The sequence below is a fragment of the Erpetoichthys calabaricus genome, chromosome 3 (genome assembly GCF_900747795.2).
Source record: "Erpetoichthys calabaricus chromosome 3, fErpCal1.3, whole genome shotgun sequence".
In the NCBI taxonomy this organism is placed as follows: Eukaryota; Metazoa; Chordata; class Cladistia; order Polypteriformes; family Polypteridae; genus Erpetoichthys; species Erpetoichthys calabaricus.
In genome coordinates this window covers 111,312,149-111,330,734 of record NC_041396.2, presented here as the reverse complement: position 1 = coordinate 111,330,734, position 18,586 = coordinate 111,312,149, and the positions used below count along the sequence as shown (strand labels likewise).

General features: G+C 36.8%; 1 protein-coding gene across 5 annotated transcripts in view; it reads left to right on the top strand.

The window, feature by feature from the left end:
• LOC114648307 (serine/threonine-protein kinase MRCK alpha-like) overlaps window positions 1-18,586 on the top strand; it is a 571,032-nt gene that overhangs the window by 485,366 nt on the left and 67,080 nt on the right. For 4 of the 5 annotated variants that reach the window (XM_028797282.2, XM_028797279.2, XM_028797281.2 and 1 more), the window contains 2 exons: window positions 1,464-1,540; window positions 14,296-14,334. In XM_028797282.2, coding sequence (XP_028653115.1) covers window positions 1,464-1,540; window positions 14,296-14,334 — 116 coding nt within the window. The remainder of the gene's footprint in view (window positions 1-1,463; window positions 1,541-14,295; window positions 14,335-18,586) is intronic. The other variant, XM_051925532.1, reaches the window with a different exon arrangement.

The following is an 18,586-nucleotide window of genomic DNA, read 5'->3' as shown; positions in this document are numbered from 1 at the left end:
TAGATTTTGTTTTCTGTAATAATCAAGATAGGATTCAGATGACTTAATTTGTTGGTTAATGTGAATGAACCTTTAAGATCTAGTAAATATAATTTAATAGATTTAACAGTGTTTGAGTGCGTATTCAAAAATAAAAACCATCTAGTATGGCAAATTTTGAGGAGATGTGGAAAAGCCTAAAACAGATTAATTAGATCATGCTTTTAAGTGTGGGTCAGATATAAAAGTGTTTTACGTATAATGCAAAACAAGTTTATCCCAAAGTTTAGCTGCAGAAGGAAATTAAAGAGGTCTCTGTAGTATATAAACAAATACCAAAAAAAAGTTTCAGAGGGAAACAACAGCTGTATAATACACATAAGACTAATAATTCCAGCTGTAACAGTAGCGCACATGAAACCAATGGTTAAAAAAGATATTAAGAAGGCTAAAATGAAGTTGGAGAAAAAAATAAGGCAAAAGATGGCTTTGGCAGACTTGAGAGGGAATGAAATTTAAATTAAGTAAATGCTGGGTATTATACATAGGACGTAGAAATGTTAGGTTTGAATACATAATGTGAAATTATGACAAGAAACTAGCAGTACTGGTGGACTCTTCAATACTTACAATTAAGACAGTGTACAGAAATGATCAAGAAGGCTAATAGGATGTTAAACTATACAAGTATATCACAATGTTTGGACTACAAGTCACTGGAGTTGTGCTTAAGTTATATAATGTACTTCACCTGGAGTACTGTGTACAGTTTTTGGTCTGCAAATTGCAAAAAAAGACTTAGCAAGGAGATTAGAATGGACTAGCCAGATGAGTATGACTAGGCTGATTCCATGACTGAAAGGTATGATCTATTAGGAGAGATTGTTGGAGGTAAAGCTTTTCAGTTTAATCAAATGGAGATTAAGAGATGACATGGCTGAAGTGTTAAAAGTTACGAAGATAATTACTACAATGGATTCTAGCAGTTATTTTAAAATAAATTCTTCAAGAGTACAGGGACACAGTTATAAACTTGTTAAGGGCGGATTTCACACAATTGTTGGAAAGTTTTTTCTTTAAGAAAAGAACCATAGACACATGGAATAAATTAGCAAATAGTATTGAGGAAAGTAGAACTTTAGAGACTAAAAATTTTATGTTATTTCAAGAATCTAGGTGAATAGAATGGCCAAACTTATTGGGCTGAATGGCCTGTTCTCGTCACAAATTTTCTGTTGCTCTTCATATACATTCTTATTATGGATAGCATTGTATCCTCTGTATTAAGGTAAGTAATAATACAATTTTAGACTACTGACCAAAACATTATTGGAATTAACTTATGTTAAATGTCTTGGCAGTATAGATACATTGTACTTTTCTATTTAAGTTTTGTAGATTTACATTGAGAGAGAGAAATATTAAACATAAATCTTTTACAAAAATATAAGAAATAAGAAGGTTTTTTTATATTATTATTAAAGGTGTAAAGCATCAAGACTCGCAGAATTCTTTCTTGGCGTTTCTGAATGCTCCCACCTCTGCTTTGGATCAGTTTGATGTAAGTGTTAAGTCTACAGTGTTGGTTATGATGACTTATTTCTTTACTGTACATATTAAAGCTGTTCTTCTGCATATCTTTTTTTAAACATTGCATTTTTAATCTATTAATGAGCATCATTGCCTGAGATTGAACATTTCTTAAAAATAAAATGTACATTTAGGATATGTTATGTATAATGGAGTTTTAAATATTTTAGAAGTGTCAATATTATGTAATAATTTAGTCATTCATTTTTACATTTGAAAGTTGAAAAATAAATTAGTGTAAATGTCAATGTACATAGGGTTTTTTAATAAATATTTTTGATGGTATACAAACCCAATTATTTTATTAATATTTTGGTCAATATTTAGTTTCGAATACCAGTGAGGTATATTTGATATGACTAGTAGTGGATCATTGTATACAAATATAATGTACCAGAAATCATTTGCCTATTTAATTGACAGTATAAAGCAGAAATCATCAGTATTCTCTTATTTTATTGTTTTTTTTAATATTTTGCAAAATTTTGAATGTCAATAACAATTTCTTTTGCAAATAAGGTTCCTTTAATTTTTATTTTGTCTTCACTGCTTTTTATCAACCAAGCAGGATTCTTATTCCTCCTCCTCATCTTCTTTGCTAGAATTTTGGGATGATGTAAGTTTTCATGGAATTTAAATCAATGATTTCCTTTATAAAGTGCAAAATTCATTGATTTAAATACTATACTTGCCCTGTATGGTCAATTTTATTAAAATGTATACCAGTATTAAAATTCAGTACCACTTTAAAAATGAGCAGTAATAACTTTCATCAACAAAAACCTTACTTATGTAATAGTGCCCAGGTGCTTATAAGCTTATGACAAACTCTTAGCATAATTTGAAAAACTATAGTAACAGCTCACTATAACTGAACTATCAGTTTAATGTTTGGGTTATTTGAAAAGTCATGTCAGAAGCACAATTTAGAACCTTAAATCATAATGTTTAAAATTGTAATGTCAGCAGCTTAAATAATCTGTTTGAGATACCTACTGTAAATGAGATCTGCGGCTCTAAATGTGTCTCACACCGTGCACTAAATTTCTGTGCTTAAACTTTGGAATTGTTTCTTCGCCCTTCATTTGCTTTTTTGCCCCCACCCTTTTTGAAATAACTGATTGGATTAGTGGTACTGAAATAAAATGGTCATTTCATGAACAGAAGCACTCTGAATCATTAAAGGCGATAAATGCTCATGCAGAGTTGTTTTTCCACAAATGAACAATGACTCTCTTAAAATTAAACACACTCTTACCACATCTAAATGTCACATTTGATGAAGTTTAGTGAAGCCATTGTGTTGAAGCCACAAAATCAAGATTTTAAAATCTATATAAATACAGTAAATCCAATAGTTTGACCATAGTCTCCTTATTTGTATATGAAAATGGTTTTTAATCCTAGCAGTTCTCAGTTTCAAAGCTACTTTTTTGTTTTTTCTACTTATTTGTTTTCTAAGCCTGTAGATTGAAAGTTACCAAATAGTATATGTTTTTCCCCTAAACAATTACAGGATGTGATGAAAGTAAAACTTGTTATTAAATGGTACTTCTGTAGTAAAACAGAAAAGTATACAGTGCATCCGGAAAGTATTCACAGCGCATCACTTTTTCCCACATTTTATTATGTTACAGCCTTATTCCAAAATGGATTAAATTCATTTTTTTCCTCAGAATTCTACACACAACACCCCATAATGACAATGTGAAAAATGTTTACTTGAGATTTTTGCAAATTTATTAAAATTAAAAAAATTGAGAAAACACATGTACATATTCATAGCCTTTGCCATGAAGCTCAAAATTGAGCTCAGGTGCATCCTGTTTCCCCTGATCATGCTTGAGATGTTTCTACAGCTTAATTGGAGTCCACCTGTGGTAAATTCAGTTGATTGGACAGGATTTGGAAAGGCACACACCTGTCTATATAAGGTCCCACAGTTGACAGTTCATGTCAGAGCACAAACCAAGCATGAAGTCAAAGGAATTATCTGTAGACCTCCGAGACAGGATTGTCTCGAGGCACAAATCTGTGGAAGGTTACAGAAAAATTTCTGCTGCTTTGAAGGTCCCAGTGAGCACAGTGGCCTCCATCATCCGTAAGTGGAAGAAGTTCGAAACCACCAGGACTCTTCCTAGAGCTGGCCGGCCATCTAAACTGAGCAATCGGGGGAGAAGGGCCTTAGTCAGGGAGGTGACCAAGAACCCGGTGGTCACTCTGTCAGAGCTCCAGAGGTCCTCTGTGTAGAGAGGAGAACCTTCCAGAAGGACACCCATCTTTGCAGCAATCCGCCAATCAGGCCTGTATGGTAGAATGTCCAGACGGAAGCCACTCCTTAGTAAAAGGCACATGGCAGCCCACCTGGAGTTTGCCAAAAGGCACCTGAAGAACTCTCAGACCATGAGAAAGAAAATTCTCTGGTCTGATGAGACAAAGATTGAACTCTTTGGTGTGAATGCCAGGCGTCACGTTTGGAGGAAACCAGGCACCGCTCATCACCAGGCCAATACCATCCCTACAGTGAAGCATGGTGGTGGCAGCATCATGCTGTGGGGATGTTTTTCAGTGTTAGTAACTGGTAGACTAGTCTTGATAAAGGGAAAGATGACTGCGGCAATGTACAGAGACATCCTGGATGAAAACCTGCTCCAGAGCGCTCTTGACCTCAGACTGGGGCGACGGTTCATCTTTCAGCAGGACAACGACCCTAAGCACACAGCCAAGATATCAAAGGAGTGGCTTCAGGACAACTATGTGAATGTCCTTGAGTGGCCCAGCCAGAGCCCAGACTTGAATCCGATCGAACATCTCTGGAGAGATCTTAATGGCTGTGCACCGACGCTTCCCATCCAACCTGATGGAACTTGAGAGGTGCTGCAAAGAGGAATAGGCGAAACTGGCCAAGGATAGGTGTGCCAAGCTTGTGGCATCATATTCAAAAAGACTTGAGGCTGTAATTGCTGCCAAAAGTGCATCGACAAAGTATTGAGCAAAGGCTGTGAAAACTTATGTACATGTGATTTCTCAGTTTTTTTATTTTTAATAAATTTGCAAAAACCTCAAGTAAACTTTTTTCACGTTGTCATTTTGGGGTGTTGTGTGTAGAATTCTGAGGAAAAAAATGAATTTAATCCATTTTGGAATAAGGCTGTAACATAACAAAATGTGGAAAAAGTGATGCGCTGTGAATACTTTTCAGATGCACTGTATGTTTTGTTAGCAGGTATTCTGACATACTGTAAATAAACACTATAAAGACTTGTTTTATATGTGTGGCCAGTCTAAAATGGCACATTCAAGAACAGTGGGATGGTTTTAAAGCAGATGTTCCAAAACATTTTTTAAGCCAATAACTCCAAACATTTTGTACCATCCGGGCCATCTGAGCCAACCACTAATATAAACCCAGTGCTGAAAAACAGAGGATGGTCTTAGACCTTGGTTACTGGTATCAGTAGTTGTGCAATGTGATTTTGGGTAATAGTAGATCTGTTAAGCAAAGCAAATGCTTAACTATAGCAGAATATTGATGTATATTTAATCTAGATTCTCAACCCTTTATTCTTGGTAAATCATCTCCAAAAAAATAGAAATGTTTTTAACTACCATCATTTTTTTTCAGTCTTAAATTGTACAAATCTCTTACTAGGCACAACTACGTGATATTTCTTTAATGCCATATCTATTTATTGCATATCCAGTTATATGTCTTAATTTTTCTTATGTATGCAAGATACTTTTTGATGCAGTAGTTTTTTAACATAAAAATAGCAGCCTGGTTTGATATTGAACACAAATTAGAAAATTTCCATGCTTTGAATTTACAAAAATTACACAGTTACTGTACATATGATCATAAAAAAGAGAGAAATAACTTACAAACTAACTAAAATTACGTCAATAATAATAATAAAATAATAATACATTTTATTTATATAGCGCCTTTCCCATGCTCAAGGCACTTACAGAATATAATAGAGAACGGCAGAATATACAGTATATAGCATTGTACAAACCAGATAAATAAATAAAGAAGATTAAGACAGTAAATTCTGAAAAAAAACAGACAACATAATTGATGGTCTAGCACACACATACAGGTTACATTGGCATCTTGACAGAGAAGTAAACTGAGAGAAAGGTAATAAAGTCAAGTAGAGCTAAAAGCCTTCCTGAACAGATGAGTTTTGAGTTGTTTTTTAAAGGAATTCATGGAGTCAGCTGACCTGATTAATTTTGGTAGGTCATTCCAGAGTCTGGGCGCTATACAGCTGAAGGCCCTGTCACCCATAGAGTGTAGATTAGTGAGGGGCACAACAAGATTACCAGAATCAGAGGACCTTAGTGGGCAGGCAGGCACATAGTGATGGAGGAGGTCACTGATGTAGTTTGGTGCGAGGTTATTTAAAGCTTTGTAGGTTATTAGTAGGATTTTATATTCGATTCTGTAGGACACAGGGAGCCAGTGAAGACGGAGCAGGATGGGTGTGATGTGCTCGCTGCTGCTGGTTTGAGTAAGGAGTCTTGCAGCTGAGTTTTGAATAAGCTGGAGCTGTGATATAAGATTAGAAGGGGCACCTGCCAGTAGGGAATTACAATAATCGATGCGGGATGTGATAAAAGCATGGACAAGTTTCTCAGCATTAGAGAAGGAGAGGAAGGAGCGAACATGGGATATGTTACGGAGGTGAAAGTAAGAAAGTTTCTTAATGTGATTTATGTAGGTGGAATAAGTGAGGGAGGAATCAAAAATGACACCAAGATTTTTTACAGTAGAGGCAGGTCTGATGAGATCACTGCCAAGATGGACTGGGAAGGAGCTCATTTTATTAAGTTGCATTTTAGTCCCAATTTGCAGGAGTTCAGTTTTATTGCAATTTAATTTTAAAGAGTTCTGCTCCATCCAGGTTTTAATTTCACTAAGGCAGGTTGTGAGCTGAGAAAGCTCTGATGAAGTTCCACTTTTAACATTGAAGTAGAGCTGGGTATCATCTGCATAAAAGTGATAACCCAATCCATAACTACGGATAATATGGCCAAGGGGAAGCATATAAATACAGAAAAGCAGAGGACCAAGGACAGAGCCCTGAGGGACTCCTTGTGTGACTGGCACGGAGTTGGATCTGCTGTTGCCAAGACTAACAAACTCTTGTCTATCAGTCAGATAGGACTTGAACCACTGGAGGGCAGTGCCAGAGATACCCGGCATGTTCTCCATTCTGGACAGTAGGATGTCATGTCTGACTGTGTCAAATGCTGCACTGAGGTCTAACAGAATTAATATGCTAGTTTGTTCAGAGTCTGCTGCCATAAGCAAATCATTGGTTACCCGTAGCAGAGCAGTTTCACAGCTGTGCCGCGCCCTGAATCCAGACTGAAAGGGTTCCATCAAATTATTAGAGGTTAGGTAATTGGTGAGTTGGGAAGCTACAACACGCTCAAGAACTTTTGACAGGAAAGGTAAGTGGGAAATAGGCCGGAAATTGTTAAGATTGTCAGCATCAAGGCCAGACTTTTTTAACATTGGGGTTACAGAAGCAATTTTAAAAGTGAGCGGCACGGAGCCAGTGTCAAGGGATGAGTTTATTATTGTTGTAACAGTCGGGATTATGGCATGAAGGCAAGGATTTACGTAGTGTGGTGGGGATGGGGTCCAGTACACAAGTAGTTGGCCTCATCTTACAAAGCAGGTTATTAACAAACGCAGAAGTGACTGGTGAAAACTTAGAGAAGGAGCTGGATGGAGTGGGAAAACAGGGAGAGATATAAACAGATGATATATTTATGTTAGTTGAATTATTTAGATCTTTAATTGTGTTATGGAAAAAGTGGAGGAATTCCTCACAGACTTCAGTAGAAGAGGTAGTTGGACCAGATGCGGGTTCGAGTAGTTTATTAGCTACAGAGAACAAAACCCTTGGGTTATCATGGCCACTTTCTATTATTCTGCCATAATGGGTGTTCTTGGCAGAAGTTAGTGCTTCTCTGTAAGCTCTTTGTTGGTCAGAGAAAGCCTGGATGTGCACGGTGAGGCCAGTCTTACGTGACATTCTCTCAAGGCGTCGGCCAGCTGCTTTCATAGATCGCAATTCTGAGTTATACCAAGGAGCTGAGCGCATAAAGGAAACCTCCTTATGTTTTAAAGGAGCTGTTTTATCTAATGCTGAGTGAAGGGCTGTGTTATAGTGGTCAACAAAACTATCTAGTGTTGGTGGAATAGGTGCAGACAGTAAAAGATCAGAAATGGATCCAGAAAGGATAGAGGGACAGATATTTTTAAGGTTTCTGTAAGAAATTTGTCGTTTACAGGTAAGAGGTGGGATAGGTAATGAGACAGTGAAAAATACTGCTTTATGGTCAGAGAGTCCCAAATCAGTGCTGTAAATGTTGGCAACAGATAGTCCAGAAGTGCAGATCAGGTCCAATATATGACCGCCAGAATGGGTTGGAAAATCAACATGTTGTGTCAAGTCAAAACAGTCCAGTAAGGACAGGAATTCATTTCTCAGTTTAGATGTGGGGGTGTCAATATGGATGTTGAAATCACCAAGAAGCATAATTCTCTGAGAGTAAGAGCTTAGGTGGGTCAAAAGTTCAATCAGATCGGATAAGAAGGATGCATTGTATTTTGGGGGACGATAGAGAACAATGAGTGAGACAGGACCTGATTCCGTTATTAGTTTAAGAGCCAGGCACTCAAAAGACAATGGGCAGTCAATTGGGATTCTTTTAATGTTTAAGTCTTCTCTGATAATTACTGCAAGCCCGCCGCCATGTCTTGAGCTGCGAGGCTCTGAGTGGAAGATGAAACCAATTGGAGTCGCCTCTGTGAGAGACGCAAATTCGTTTGGTTTTTGCCAAGTCTCCGTTAAACACAGAATATCAAGTTTGGTGTCAGTGATGAGTTCTGACAGCACCAATGCTTTGCCATTAAGAGACCTCGAGTTAAACAGTGCAACATTACATAATGAGGCTTCTTTCTGCACAGAGCCGCAATCAGGGTTTATTTCCACATAATGCAAATTTGGCACACCGACAATTCTATTTCCAGGGTCATGAGAAGGACGGCGTATTCCTGAGCAAATGCTGCCGGTGGTCTTTTCATTCGCAGCCCGGCGGTGGCGGCGACCTGACCCGCGATGTATATATTTCGGGCGCTGCAAAATACCGCCGTCCTTTAGGATGTTGCAGTCAGACCATTTGCTCTGGACAAACTGTTTAATAAGAAGGAGGACAGGCGGGTGTGGTAGAGTAGGTGAGCGGCGATAGCAAAGCAGCAGAAAGCATAGCATGAGGAGGTAGCAGGAGTTGGAGGTTCCAATACACAGCCACAAACAGTAACGCTTGGTAATTTCAGGCGTGATCGCCCCGGAGCCAAAAGCCAGATTAGTATGAATATCAGATCAGTTCCCAGTCGTAGAGTACTGTAAGATGAAACGGGAGCAGGTCAGCAAAGCAAATTTAATATAATCACGGAGACAGATCATCCCGAGGTCCTAGATTGCCAGGCACAAAGAAATGCTTGTAGGTTCTCATCCCGTGATCCACAGACTCAGCTGTTCCCAGTCAAAGTAAAGTCCATAAAATCTGTAAATATAAGCCAAATCCATACAATTCGAGTCAGCTGTATCCACAAACTATACGTACAATAAAAGAAATAAAACAAACGTAAGAAAGTGTAGAATTAGGCGAATTTTGCGAAAAGTGTTGTTTACAGGGAGGAGCGGCAACAACATGCGTGCGCCAGCGTCCCCTCACCTGTAAAAGGGGAAAACAAATCAAGTCAAAACAAGAGGAAAATAATTCAGAAATGTTTCTAAGTCAACATAAATGCTGAGCCTGCTACATGGCTATGTAGTTCTTCTTCTATGTTCAACCTAAGGGCTAAAGTTATTGAATATTGGCAACTCTCTCTGAAAGAGCAGGGTGAACACTCAAATATTAGATATGTTTATTATTAATAAATATTAATTAATATTAAATAATAATATTTGTCTTTATTTCATATTGTGTATTCTTCTGCATTAGTCTGCCAGTTTCAAAACTGTTGTAAAAGTGATGGTAGACAAAAACTAAAAATACTGTCAGCATTGGCAGACCGGATTTGAGAGAGGGACATACACTGTGCAGACTGCTCATACTTCGCTTGTGTGGATGGGGTGAGAAGGAGAGCACTTACCCATTGGGATGCTCTCCTTTGCTAAAATCTGTCAATTCTGGCATGGTTCAGTTCAAGGAGATGGGGAGTGAGACAGAGTTGTGGGTGACCGATTTTAAATTGTTCCCGGAAGTAGACACAGAAGAGAACAAAGCTGGGTGGGAGAGACAGAAATGAAGTCTAACAGCAAGAGCACTGTGAGATGGAGTGGTAGAATTAAAGTGCAGCTGAGCATGGAAATTTAGGTTTGATCACTGTGTAACAAACTGTCCTTTTAAGGCCTAGTTTTTACCCCTTTTTGTGTGTGTTCTCCCACATACCACAGATTTCAAGAACTAGCATTCTAGGTTATAACTACATTTATATTGACCTAATTTTATGTAACAGTTGACATACATTTTCAGTAATGTTCATTTAAAGAGTATGTGAGGCAATAGAAATGAAGTTTTTTTTTTTTTTTTTTAAAAACATCAGTACTGCCAGCACTGCAATGGTCCCCCAGTAGCCCCTTGGTGGCAACTGGCTTGAAAACCATTGTTTTAGAGCTGTAAAGGACAAACACATAGACAAAGTCTCCAGTTAGGAATGTTACAAAGATTAAAATTGTTTTCCATACACCCAAGAAGAGTAATTTTGACCATGTTTTGGTTACTACATTTTCCCTTCTCTGTATACCTGCTTAAGCATGTATGTAAACTTTTAGAAGGAAAACATTTTTTTTCTATTGTTTCTAAAGTCTTATCCTTGTTTTAATTATTTTTTTCCTACTGAGAAATAAATCACATTGTTTATGGTTATTTGTGAAATTACAATGATGCTGTTCTGTTTTTCACTTTCATAACAAAGACACTGAACGTCTGTGCGTGATGCAAGTGTTCAAAAACAAATCAAAAAGAAAAGTAGGACGTATAGTGGCCCATTTTATAAACCATTACCATGAGAGCTTTTCTCCTTTTGTGTTGTTTTATCACACATAACTAAAGTCTTAATCTCTACAGTGGACTGTGGATAGACTACAGTTTCCCACAATCCTGTTGGGTGTGTACTATATTTTTGCATAATTATATGTGCAGTCAAACTCTGACATTGGTAGCATTGTCAATTAACATACTCAGTTGAAGATAATATAAAAGAATTCACTAAAGGATTTTGCCAATGTATAGTTGGCCTTCCTGTTAGGCAATTTCCATATACTTATGCAGTATATTGCCATAAATGAAAGTGCATTCCAGCTCTTTCCAGTATTGCTGCATCATAAAATTTATGGGAAGTTTTGTATTCTGCATAGGCAGGCTATAGATAAGTGTGTGTGTTAGATAGATAGATAGATAGATAGATAGATAGATAGATAGATAGATAGATAGATAGATAGATAGATAGATAGATAGATAGATAGATAGGTTACGTCATTTATAGTTCTCAAAACCCATGAGTATTAATAAAAAATGATGTGTACTGTAACATAATGTAGGCTGCTAAGAAATAGTGGTGGTGTGCAGAATGTAATATAATTACAGTATCAATTTAAGTTGTTCTACTACTTGTTTTGAAGGCACATTATAATTTAATTGGCTTTGTAATTCAATAGTTATTATTTCGAATAATGGAAGCATTGCAATATGTTTTGTGTTCATAAAGTCATCAAATCAAAGGATTTTCTTACTGTGCCATAATCAGAAAAATCTTCACACAAAAACACAGAAAAATAAATTTGACTTCCCTAACATTGGAATGTGATGTAAAACACCGAGGAAAAAGAGCATCCTGTAGCTTTGACATTCCTTAAATGACATTAACATAACATTAGATTAAGCAGGTTTCAATATTTTATAAATTACCAATTGTTGAAAATGTTTCATATTGTTAAATTTGTTTTTTAAGTCAGCAACAAAGTTTAAAAAGATAAATTCAAAATAATACAGAGAACTGGTTCACTGCACATTGGGCTGTTTAATAAAATTGACTGTACTCCTTTAATCAAAAGGTATTTCATTCCCATTCATAGAAATAGCTTAGGTACTTTTTCACCTAGGGTTTAGTTTGTTGTGTTCTCTGGTTTTGCTTTGCTGGTTTGAGAATTCATATTTTTTCTATTTCATTATTGAAGACAACTAAAACAAACTTACTTCTTTAAAAAAATTATTCCGTTAAGAGTCCCCTCCATGTTTATTGGCACCCCTGGTAAAGATAAATAAAAAATTTATTTTGTAGTAAATTACCTTAATCTCTCACTGAAAAAATTAGAGATCCTGTCTTTAGCTGAAGTAAATTTATTCTGAGAAAAATTAATTCCTCATGAAGAAATATTTATTTTTAATAAAACCTCACATGCCACAATTAGTGGCATTCTTGCATTTAATACTTTGTACAACCTCACTTTGCCAATAAATCAGCACTTTGTGTTCCTCTATAACATCTTTTAAGGTGGGAAAATATACAGTAGGGAATCTATACTATTTCCTGTTTACAGAATCTCTCCAGATTGTACTATGTCCTCTCTTGTTCACTGTCTTGTTCACCCTCCTCTTCAGCTCACCTCACAGGTTTTCAATGCAGTTTAGGTATGGAAATTGTGAGGGCCTGACAGCAACTTGATTTTTTGTTCTTTTAACGATTTTTATGATAGTTGCTCCAATCATATGAATAATTTTCCTGCTAGAAGGTCCAGTGACAACCCAGTTTTTGTTTCTTGGTAGAGGCAGCCTGTTTTAAATTTAAAATTTCCTAGTATTTCATGGAGTCCACGATGCCATGTACCCTAACAAGGTTATCAGGGCCTTTGGAAGAAAAGAAGCTCCACAACATCACAGAACGTCCGCCATACTTCACAGTGGGTATCAGGATCTTCTCGATATAGTCATCCTTCTTTTTACACCAAACATCTTCAGAGTTTGTTGCCCAAAAGGTTACAAACTCCAGGCACTGACGCTTGTGATCAAATGACAGGAAAGGCTTTTGTCTGTCATGCCTTGCAGATAACCTCTGGTATGGAGATTGAGTCTGATAGTATTTTGTAGACTTGGTGACCCCAAGATGCTTCTTTTTTTCTGTATTTCTCCAACAGTGATCTTTGAGCATTTTTTTTACTTCTCTTACCATCATGCACACTGTGCACAGGGACAAAATAAACTGGGGTCCTCTTCCAGGCAAATTGGTAACTGTTCCAGTTGATTTGAACTTTTTAATTATTGCCATAACTATAGATATGGGCATATTCAGGTGAGTAGCAAGTTTTGTGTAGCCATTCCTTGACTCATGAAGATCAACACTAATGTTGAGCAGTGAAATTCACCAAAGTGTTTTTGTTCTATGTTCTATAATCATCAGTGAACTTTTTTGCTGAATATTTTCCTGAAAATTCACAGTGCAGGTGGCATAGACAAACATTTTTTCCCAGCACCAAGATGCTTAATGAAGATAGTGTGACATCACAGAACTCTGTAGCAGCCATGCACAGAAATTTCACTCTTTCCTACTATAAGAACATTGCCAAATTTCTATTCTGCATGCATTAAAAAAAAAAAAAAAAAAAAAAACTTGCATAATTTTCATTTGAGGACTACATTTTACCTTGTCATTATGAGTATGGCCACTGGATATATAATGATCCTAGGAGCACGTGCCCAGCTAAAATGTCAAAACACAAACTGCAAATACATGTCTACATTTTGCTAGTTAGTGGCCAATTATTGTATTTTGTTTGTGGTATTTGTTCAGTCTGTGTCTTCTGATGTTTGAGGCAAGGTTCAAATCACGTTTTTGGACACAATAATTGGTCCAACGTAGTTGGCAGACATTTCCCTTGTTCTCAGGGATACTAATAAGATAATTGCACCATTATAGTACACTCAGACCTAGTCAATTTTGTCTTTCTCCTTTGATTTCAATCATTTTGCAGGGTTCAGCAAAATTTCCAAACATTTCCATGATTTTGCAGAACTTACAGTGAAGCAAACTCCATGGGGTTTGCTCATCACTAGTCATCACATTTTTCTCTCATTTGAATTGTGTGTGTTCTTATCGTTCCTATGTTGATGAATGAATAAGGGAATTTGGCCATTGTCCTACCTCATACTTGTGCCCCAGTGAAACAGAAAGTCATAGATTATTGCTTGAAAGTTTCTACACACTCTGATCAACTTACTCAGATATAAATGGAAAAAATGATTCAGTTACATATTGTTCATAAGAATTTCTGGGGGTGTAACAATCATGGCACTTTGGTGTTTTCTCAGAATACATTTATTTCAATTAAAGGTATTTCTCTAATTTTTGTCAGTGCAAGACTGAGGTAATTCATTAAAAAGGTGAATTTTTTACATCTCTTTTTTACGTATCTTTACCAGGAGTGCCAATAATTATGAAGGGGATGTGTATTGCTATGGACACAGCAAAAAGTCCAATAAATTTCCCATCCCTCTCTCTGTAGGTTTTAACTCCTTGTAAACAGCAATGTGTGTTTTTCATACAGATTAATTCTAACTCTTCTTAATTTGTCATTTTGTTTCCTTTATACGTTATTTTTTTGTTTAACTTATTTTCTTCCTGTTTCTTTTTATTTAAAGCATTCTCCTGCCTGTGTCCCGGCTAACAAAGGCAGACGTGTAAGAGGCTGTTTTGTTTTGTGTGCTTTGTTTTGCAGTAGTTTCTTTTATTTATTGTTTTTTATGTTTTGTTGCCTTGCTTCCTTTGTCTGCTCTGCTAGATTTCCTTCCTTTCCATTTCTTAAGAGTGGCATTTGTGCAGTAGCTGTGTCTTTGTTAAATCAGCTCTTCCGTCATCAGTGCATTGAAACTGTTACATCAAATGTGTATGTTATTTTGCAATTGGGGAAAACAGACATATTTAAAATGCATGCTTGGACGCTGTCCTTGTGCTATAAATTTAACATTAAAGGTTACATTTAGTCTCACATGCATGTGACTTAACAACAGTGCTAATCAACTTTATTAAAAGGAAATGGCTGTGAGAATGAAAAGGCCTTCTTTCAATATGCAACATGAATGCCTTGATTGAATAGAAAACAAAATGCTTATATATGCAACTAGATCATAGCCAGAGGGACTGACATGGAAAAGGGCCAGCACCTAAATGGGTCTAACAAACAAGACACCTGAAGGGCCGACAAGCATGGTTTTAAGGAAATCTGAAATAGAATGAAAAATATCATCGTTCTTTGTATCACATAAAAAATTAATGTACAGTATGTAGTTACGACCCATCTGTTGTGCCTCTATTACAGTTTTTGGTTAAGAGTTATTTTTTTTTTGTTCAGTTTATTTTTGATGCATTTACATCATTTAAATGTACTATCCTCTATGAAAATCATTTATAAGCTCCTCACATCCCTCCCTAAGTGAAACTGGCCCATCAGAAATGAGCACTCTTTTCAGTTCTGGCCTATTGGATGCTGACCCTCTAGTTCTTAATTCTGCTTTAATTGTACTCTTAAATGTGTTCTGGCATTAGAAGTGCAGCATGTAAATAAATGTGGATCGTCACCTTTTGCGTAATAAAGAGAATGTGCAGCTTAAATGCATTTATTTGCATCATTATGTTGAAATGGGAATTTTGAACGCTGCATATTTATATCTGCTTGCAGTGTGAAGTCTGAGAAATCTGTTAAAAGTTTTATCTCCCAAATAATAATGTAATTTCCTGCCATCAACACAAAAGCTTACTTAGGGGTTTTATGAATAATAAATGAATAAAACCTCTGGGTGACTAGGACACATTCACAGGGGGAAGACAATTAATTGGATCGTTTCTCTTACTGAGTTTCTTAGACTTTTCTTTCACAGTCCTCAGACTTCACAGCTCAGCTTGTTTCTTAATTGCTTTTAGGAATTTTCATGCTCAATATAGCTAATTTAAAATTTTGAGAAAAAGTTGTCATTTTGCAATGTGGATTTTGTACTGTTTGATTTATATGTGTAGTTTGTCCCTGTAAAATATGTGCTTCAGTTGCTTTCTTTGGTCTGTATTAACTTGACACCTGGTAATTTTACCATTATATTGTAACATGTTGGTCATAATTAATGAAAACTCAGTAACAGGAATTAAAAATTTCTGCAAGGTAATGTTGATGTGTTTAATGATATTGGCGCAAAGAAAATCTTTTTGAGCTTCACCACCAGATTTTAAATTACAGTAACCAAAGACCCTGTTCATTCACACACCTGTGTTGGTCCAGTTTCCACAAATGTGATCAGAGACAACCCTTAATGCAACCTTGCACCCAAGAACAATTCATTTCTACTACTTGCTCTGGTCTCAGGGCAAACAAGCACACCTAATTATAGTAGTGAACAGGCTTCGGGAGAATGGCTAGCCAAAAGTGTATGCTACGTGCAGGCATTAAATTCTGGCTATTTAAAAGGTTTTGTAAACAGGTGATTTGTTTATCTATGTATTTTAAGTGCAATTTATCCACTTTTGCACACATCTGTCTATATTAAAGTTTCTCAGCAGAAATCTCTTCTAATTTAGTAGTCTACTTCATATAGGAGTAATTACAGTACTGCAGGGCTGACATTTTTCTGCTTTGTACACTATTATGTGTTTCCTCTTTTCCAGTAACCACAGCATTGTAATAGTGTGCTGCTAACTATTACTTATAATATCACAAAGTCTTCAGAAATGATGATTTTACTATTGTGCTATATTTAGAACAAGTTACACACTAAAACACATTAAAATTCTCTCCACCTGGGACCCGAGTTTAAGTACACAAAAGAGGAAGAGCATACCTATATTGTCACTTGTTGCCAAATGTTTTGACTTGGTTGTAAAAATTGGATTTTTAAGCTACAATAAAAGTTTTATAAAGGTAGATATACTAATTGATATTTTTGTCTTTTGTGTGTTCTTCTTTTTCTTTTTGTATTGAATTCAGCCCAAATTGCAGTAAATGCCTGCACTTCTTGTGGAGACTCATTCTGACTTTATTTTTATACAAAAGCAACTGTTTAAACGTTTTGCCCAAACTAACAAACGCTTTAACTGCAGGTTTGTTACCTTTATGATACTACAGACTGGAACCACCCAGTGGCCAGAACATTATTACAGCTTCACTTACCTTTGCCACTGGAGTGAGTCCGTAAAATTTTAAGGGTGGATACAGAAACATTACAAAAAAGGGACTGGAAATTACAGGATCTAGGCAAGTATGATTCTGCCTGGTTCCTGTTACTGATAGGAAAAATGAAACTATATTTTAGCATTTCTCAAAATGCTCTATTCCAGTGAACCCTTAATTCCTCCCTGTTTGCCCATTCTCAGCTAGCCAGTGTCTGTATATACAGTTAGGTCCATAAATATTTGGACAGAGACAACTTTTTTCTAATTTTGGTTCTGTACATTACCACAATGAATTTTAAATGAAACAACTCAGATGCAGTTGAATTGCAGACATTCAGCTGTAATTCAATGGGGTGAACAAAGTGATTGCATAAAAATGTGAGGCAACTAAAGCATTTTTTAACACAATCCCTTCGTTTCATGGGCTCGAAAGTAATTGGACAATTGACTCATAAGGCTACTTCATGGGCAGGTGTGGGCAAGTCCGTCGTTATGTCATTATCGATTAAGCAGATAAAAGGCCTGGAGTTTATTTGAGGTGTGGTGCTTGCATGTGGAAGATTTTGTTATGAACAGACAACATGCGGTCAAAGGTGCTCTCCATGCAGGTGAAAGAAGCCATCCTTAAGCTGTGAAAACAGAAAAAACCCATCCGAGAAATTGCTACAATATTACGAGTGGCAAAATCTACAGTTTGGTACATCCTGAGAAAGAAAGCAAGCACTGGTGAACTCAGCAACGCAAAAAGACCTGGACGTTCACGGAAGACAACAGTGGTGGATGATCGCAGAATCATTTCCATGGTGAAGAGAAACCCCTTCACAACAGCCAACCAAGTGAACAACACTCTCCAGGGGGTAGGAGTATCGACATCCAAGTCTACCATAAAGAGAAGACTGCATGAAAGTAAATACAGAGGGTGCATTGCAAGGTGCAAGCCACTCATAAGCCTCAAGAATAGAAAGGCTAGATTGGACTTTGCTAAAGAGCATCTAAAAAAGCCAGCACAGTTCTGGAAAAACATTCTTTGGACAGATGAAACCAAGATCAACCTCTACCAGAATGATGGCAAGAAAAAAGTATGGAGAAGGCGTGGAACAGCTCATTATCCAAAGCATACCACATCATCTGTAAAACACAGTGGAGGTAGTGTGATGGCTTGGGCGTGCATGGCTGCCAGTGGCACTGGGACACTAGTGTTTATTGATGATGTGACACAGGACAGAAGCAGCTAAATTAATTCTGAGGTGTTCAAAGATATACTGTCTGCTCAAATCCAGCTAAATGCAGTCAAACTGATTGGGCGGCGTTTCATGATACAGATGGACAATGACCCAAAACATACAGCCAAAGCAACCCAGAAGTTTATTAAAGCAAAGAAGTGGAAAATTCTTGAATGGCCAAGTCAGACACCTGATCTTAACCCAATTGAGCATGCATTGCACTTGTTGAAGACTAAACTTCAGACAGAAAGGCCCACAAACAAACAGCAACTGAAAGCCGCTGCAGTAAAGACCTGGCAGAGCATTAAAAAGGAGGAAACCCAGCATCTGGTGATGTCCATGAGTTCAAGACTTCAGGCTGTCATTTCCAACAAAGGGTTTTCAACCAAGTATTACAAATTTAACATTTTATTTCCAAGTTATTTAATTTGTCCAATTACTTTTGAGCCCCTGAAATGAAGGGATTGTGTTAATGTTAAAAAAAATTCTTTAGTTGCCTCACATTTTTATGCAATCGTTTTGTTCACCCCACTGAATTAAAGCTAAAAGTCTG